Source organism: Ooceraea biroi, chromosome 9 (genome assembly GCF_003672135.1).
Source record: "Ooceraea biroi isolate clonal line C1 chromosome 9, Obir_v5.4, whole genome shotgun sequence".
NCBI classification, from domain to species: domain Eukaryota; kingdom Metazoa; phylum Arthropoda; class Insecta; order Hymenoptera; family Formicidae; genus Ooceraea; species Ooceraea biroi.
In genome coordinates this window covers 10,271,374-10,277,373 of record NC_039514.1, presented here as the reverse complement: position 1 = coordinate 10,277,373, position 6,000 = coordinate 10,271,374, and the positions used below count along the sequence as shown (strand labels likewise).

General features: G+C 57.5%; 1 protein-coding gene across 1 annotated transcript in view; it reads left to right on the top strand.

Annotated features, from left to right (window-relative positions):
* The first annotated feature begins 3,132 nt into the window (after positions 1-3,132).
* Positions 3,133-6,000, top strand: part of LOC105284711 — a 149,632-nt gene continuing 146,764 nt past the window's right edge. Inside the window, exon 1 of the mRNA XM_011348438.3 lies at positions 3,133-4,773. Within this exon, the coding sequence (XP_011346740.1) occupies positions 3,991-4,773 (783 nt within the window). The 5' untranslated portion in view covers positions 3,133-3,990. The remainder of the gene's footprint in view (positions 4,774-6,000) is intronic.

Below are 6,000 nucleotides of genomic sequence, written 5' to 3'. Positions count from 1 at the left end.
GCTGGCAGGGCGGCGGCGGCGGACTCGTTCGCCGATGAGAGAGCGAGCGAAGAGAGGCGAGGAGAGCGTCGTCCTGCGCGCGCGAGAGAGGATGATCTGAACGCGGGTCGAGCTTGAAGATGGAGGCACGATAACGACGACGGAAATTGAATTCTCTCACCAGTCATCCCGCTGCGAGAGAAGAGTGCATGCACACACGCATCGATTCGCCCCGCGAGTCGTACATACAGGCCGGTGTGGTATCGACGGGCTGCGCCGTCAAGAGCAAGAGAGAAGAAAGAGACAGAGAGAGAAAGAAAGAGGGAGAGAGGGACATAGAAAGAGAGGCCGGGGAAGAGGGAGGAGGCAGGGAGAAGGAAGCGGAGAAAAGGGCGGTAGCGAGCGAGACGGAGAGAACGGGGAAAAGGGGGAACCCACACGGTTCCGTCCTTCTGCTCCTTTTGTCTCGACAACGCGGGTACGGATGGGTGCACGTAGGCTACCATGCGAAAGGCGAAGCCCGCAACGACCGGTCGCTTCACGATGCGATACCTGCGGCGGCATCGACGATACGTCACACGTCGTTTTGCCTGCCGACGAGGACTTGGACCACGAAACGCCGGAGATGCCGGGAGAAGAGAGCTTCCCTCGATCTCCCCACGATGAGGAGAGACTTCCGTCCTGTTTGTGCCGGCCGTGCTTCGATCGTGAAGATTTCTGAGAAGCAGAACGCATGAACGAACGAATGAACGGGACTCCGAGACTTCGTCGGCGACTCCTTTGTCGCGCCATCGCTCTCGGGATTCGTGATATCTCGCTATCGATCCGTCTCGCTTCCCGAATTCGCGTCCACAGCGCGTTCGAGGCCCACGCCGTTCGTTTACTCGCGGCCGCATGCAGCTTAAGGGTGCGAGCGTGGAGAAGCGATAATCCTCCCCGATGCTTTCCTCGGCCTCGAGAGTGCAAATTCAGACTATCCAGCCTCTCTTTCTCTCTCTTCCTCTCTCCTCTCTTTCTCTCGGCTGCATCTGTCTGTCCGCGCGCGGAACCGGCGGCGCTTAAAGTTCAAGCGGCGGCTTCCTCGTCTGTAATCGCGTAATGCGACGATCGCCGCGCGATCGCCTCGCCGACGTGTGCTTTATTGTCTCTGTGTACTCGGAGGGGGAGCCGGGGGTCCGTGCGCTTAGTTAAATCGTACCTAGGAGCATGTCCAATCGGCATTACGATAATTTATGGCTTAAATAAATGCCCGATCGGTGTTCGAGCGTGTACAGGTATCAATTTACATGACGCAACGGATATGTAACCTGATATATCGTGCGGCGACGACGGCAGGCAGCCAGTCAGCCGGCCAGCCAGGCAAACCCGATGGTTCTCATTGCAACTACCGCACCACGTAGCAAAGCAGCGACGGGAGAAGAAAAAGGGATTGATCGGAAGGGCGAGAAGGGGTGCACGTCAAAATTTCTCAGTCCGATGACGACCGCGCGGACGATGCGTCTACCGAATTGGATGCGTTAATTGCGAGCGGATCGCGAGTTACCTCCGACGTTAACGTTAACGGTGATGAGCGGACGGATGCGCCGAAACGCGAGTTTCGCGCGGATCTCCACCGCGGATACCGTAGCTCCGTGGTGTAATTCCGCATCGATTTATCCCGGCCTCGATGATGGATCCCGCATCCTAAATTGGGCGCCTCTCGGGATTCATTCCCGTAAATTTAATTCTACGGGATACATTTTCGAGATCATGAATTCTCTCTCTCTGTCTCTCTTTCTATTTTCGTCCCTCATCGGTATCGGTATGTCCTCGTCAGTCTGCGCGACACGTAATTGACGTCAGCATGTAATTAGCGTAACTCTCGTGTTTCGATCATTGTGCCCGTTCTGTCAACCGATACCTTGTTTGAACAACTTGTCAGCAAAAATATTAATAATATCGCACATATACATAGAGACAGCAATATACTCGAAATCAAATAAGCGCGCAAGTGCGACAATCTCGTTCCAGCCAAATGCGAGTAGTCTCCCAAACAATTTTCTACGACCGGTCGCGATTTTCAGAACCACGCTTCCAGAACTCAACCTTGTGCAATTCCTCCCATTCTTGTTTGCAATTTTGCAATTGGCAAAGTCGTTGATCCTCAAATATAAGATACCTAAAGCGTATCCCATCGTAATAACGCGATTCTATCAACGATTCTGCGAGCGACCTGACGATCTCACGAAAGATGAACTTCGACACTTGGTGGATCCGGCGGTCGGTCGGTCGATCGGTCGGTCGGTTGGTCGGGCGGTTGTTTGGCAGCGGCGGTGGCGGCGGTTTACGCTCGCGGAAGGCGGGAGGTGGCTGAAGGAGCGTAGTCCGTAGGTAGGTAGAGGAGATACATCGGAGAGCTCGGCCGTGCTCGGGCAGCTTCGTGTATTCCCGGTGGCTGGTGGTGGCCGCCGCGCACCTCCGCCAAGAGTTTCACGCTGCGTGGAACGAAACTCGTACGTACGCGATCAGCTCGACCGAGGCCGCCGGCCTTCCTTTGCGTATCGGGCCCCGCTGCGTGTTTCGCGCCCGGCCGACTTCATCCGGCACCTCTCGTCGCGTGACGATAGCTCGCGTGGTTTACTGGTGACTCGCGACGACGACAACGACGACGACAATACGACGAGAACGAGAACGAGGACGAGGACGAGGACGATAACGGTGCTGGTGCGTTTTACGTGTTCCTCGTGTGAGCATCCGATGGACAGCACACGCGAACACGCGCGCATCACGCGTCACGTTCCCAGCTGCCGTGGTCCGCGTTGAAGACGCGACGCGGAATCATCGTCCACCCAGTCGGGTGTCCGAGGTGGTTTCCGCGCGGGAAAGCCGCGATGCGCTCGTGGAGCAGTGTACCGTGAAGAGTTCGCGCGGCTGCGGCGGTAGCGGCAGCGGCAAGAAAACGCGCCAATCGCGCGTCCGGTGTTCGCGTGGTGCTTCACGCTCGGCGGTTTGTCGCAGAAGAGGAGAGGGAGACGGAGGAAGCGGAGGAGGAGGAGGAGGAAGAGGTGGAGGAGGAGGAAGTTGTGGTGGAGGAGGTGGTGGGCGAGCGAGGGTGGTAGCGAGAGACGAGAGGCGAGAGGAGAGAGCGCGGGTGGCGCGACGACGCGAGTAAATTGGAGCGCGCCGCTCGGCCACTCGGTGACACTTCTCTCCTGCTCCTCTCTCCAGCGTTCCCCGCGGGTCGGTGAGAGGCGGAGGGGCCCCCTTAGTCGCCCCTTCGTCCCGTGGCGGTCGCGCGCGCTTCGGCTCGCCGACGAATGACGGAGTCGGAAGGGCCGTGGTCGTCGCAGCCAGCTAGGGGCCAGGTAACGATCCACGCTCGAGGGAAAATCGTAGGCGGGGCCTAAGGTCGGTGGACACGTGACACGGAAACTGTCACGCCGCCCTTGCCCTCCACTCGTGCACGTTCCCCCACCACTCGGCCAGGGACCGAAATCCAGCGCGTGACCCAACGGAGTCGGACCGAACGCGTCGTCGCCCACGCTGACGTATAGGAACGTTATCCTCGATTCTACTAGGACTCGACGAGGATCATACGAACGCCAGGAATCGAGGATGAATCATGAATGAATGCTTCAGAACCGCAGAATCCGCTATGCGCGTCAAGCAGCTCGCACGACGCTGACGCGTAAACCGCGATGCTCCTCTACCCTACGGTCCCTTCCGCTTCGTGACTTCTTCGAGATCCAGGACGTCTCTTGGAGAGATCCAACAAACTTCCGCATGCGAATAATGCGCATCCGGTTCGATCGTCGCTCGTGCACCACAGTGTCTCCCGTCTTCCCACTCGCCACGTACGATTTCGCATCCGCTCGACGATCGACCGACGACTATCCGCAGTACCTCAATCCCGCGTTCATTTTCCCGATTTTTCCCTCGGACAAGGCGATGATGCCTCGGTCGTCGCGATCGCTCGAGCAATACCGTCGCCGCGGCACGCGCGACGCGTGAACCCAGAGCTCGCGAGAGAGGATGCAGCAGGCCAGCGTGGGCGGCTGCGACGAGGAGATCGGTGCGAGTAGTCCCCGATCGGCGAGTTCGCCGACAAGTTTCGCGATCAAGAGCGAGCCCGTCGTCGGCAGGGGCGACGGGGTGCGGGTTAAGGTCGAGATGCCCGAGCCCACGGAGGCCGGCGTCGAGGTGAAAGGCGAGCCGCGGGACGACTATCAGCAGCGGCAGCCGAGCGGCAACGACGGCGCTTATCATCACTACAACGACAAGAAGCCGCCATACGTATCGGACGCGAGTGGACAGCCGCCGCATCCCGGTTACCGTCCCGTAGGACTCGCCGGTTCCTTCGGCTTCCCTGCGTTCTACGGACACCATCACCACCATCATCACCCAGCCGGCGTCGCGATGCCGGCGTCGTTCCTGGCGACGCCCGGGCGACCTTCCCCGGAAGTGCCGCCGATTGGCAAGATGATCGGCGACGGCCGCGAGCAGACGACGACGACGTCGTCGACGACGACAGCGCCGCATTTGGATCGGCATCCCACCTACAGCGGCCGAATGCCACTACCGATTCCCAATGACGGCTTTCTGCACCCTCACGAACAGCATCATCACCGTTTCGACCCCGCCGACTTCCCGCACACCGGCGTGCCCTACACAGGGTTCCGATCGGCCCCGACGTTGCGCTCGCCATACGGTCATCAAAACAACAGTGCATATAGCAGAAGCGGACACTATCATCATCCGGGCAGACAGCGCAAATGGAGTGTCGCCGCGTTCCGCGGTCTGCATCCACCGATGCCCGTAAGTCCGCTCTCCTCTCCCTTTTCTTGATTGATTCCGTTAAACGGAACTGTACGATGAGGTTTGTTATTGTTAAATCTGACGAACGTTTGCGCGCGAATGAGGTAAAGATGTTTGTCGTGGATAAAAGTTGTCAGATTGTCGCGGCGCTTGAAAACTTTCTTGATAATATCAGGGAACGGGAGGACCTGAGAGAATGTCCATCGCGTCGCGAGTTCTTTCTCTTTTTGAGATTGCGAAAAGAGAAATCGCACCGATCGATGCATTAGTCATGTCTCCCGTGTTGGATCGCGCGATTACTCGCAACGGTATGGCACTTATCGAAGGAACAATACCTCTGTGACGAAAGCGAGAATATCACGTTCGCCGTGATCGTACGATCTTATTGAGCCTCGATAAGGATCGGTAATCGGAGAACGGAGATAATATCGCGTACCGATGACGACGACGACGTAGGCGGCGGCAGAAATTTCATTTTTCGCCCGCCGGCGCGCGAAATTTGCGAACGCGCAGCAAGTAAGTCCTCGCAATTTCGAGCGAGGATTATTCGATTAATGAGTCAAATCGATCGGGAGATTGGGAAAATTTATCACCGATTTTCTCACGGAAACGTCAAACTGTCACGATTAGAAAGCCTTGATTTTTTTCGGCGTTGAAGCAGCGTGGAAGCTTTCAGTTTGATGTAGTTCATGCCTTCGATGACAAGAGAGCTTCGAGAAAAATTAAAGGTGATGTCTTACTAGTAGCATTTGCTTCTCACGATTCCGCTCCCGCGCGACGCGTTCACACGGGATGTGCGGATTAAAATCACTCGGCGGACCGGCACGAAGGTTTAATGAAATCGACTCAACGTCGCGCGATCGCCCGGCCAAAAATTACATCCCGGCCGAAATTACAATGATTACGCACCGCGGCCGCGATTCGTCCCTCGGGGGAGAGCCGACTTTCACGGCGCGCACCCCTTCGTCCCCGTTCCTCGAGAGCTCGAGAATCCCGCGAGTGATACCAGGGCCTCATTGCGAGTTGGGCCGATTTATAAGCGGGCGATGGGTCGGTTCGCACGACGATTACCGTAACACGCCGCCGCTCGTAAAACAGATGCGCGTGCTCGGCGTCCATTATGACGTAATCCGCCGCGCTTCTTATAATTTATCGCCGGCTGGAGAGTGGGCGAGCGGATGGGGACGAGCCGGAGGGATAAATATCGTTCGAAATTTCAGTTAAGCG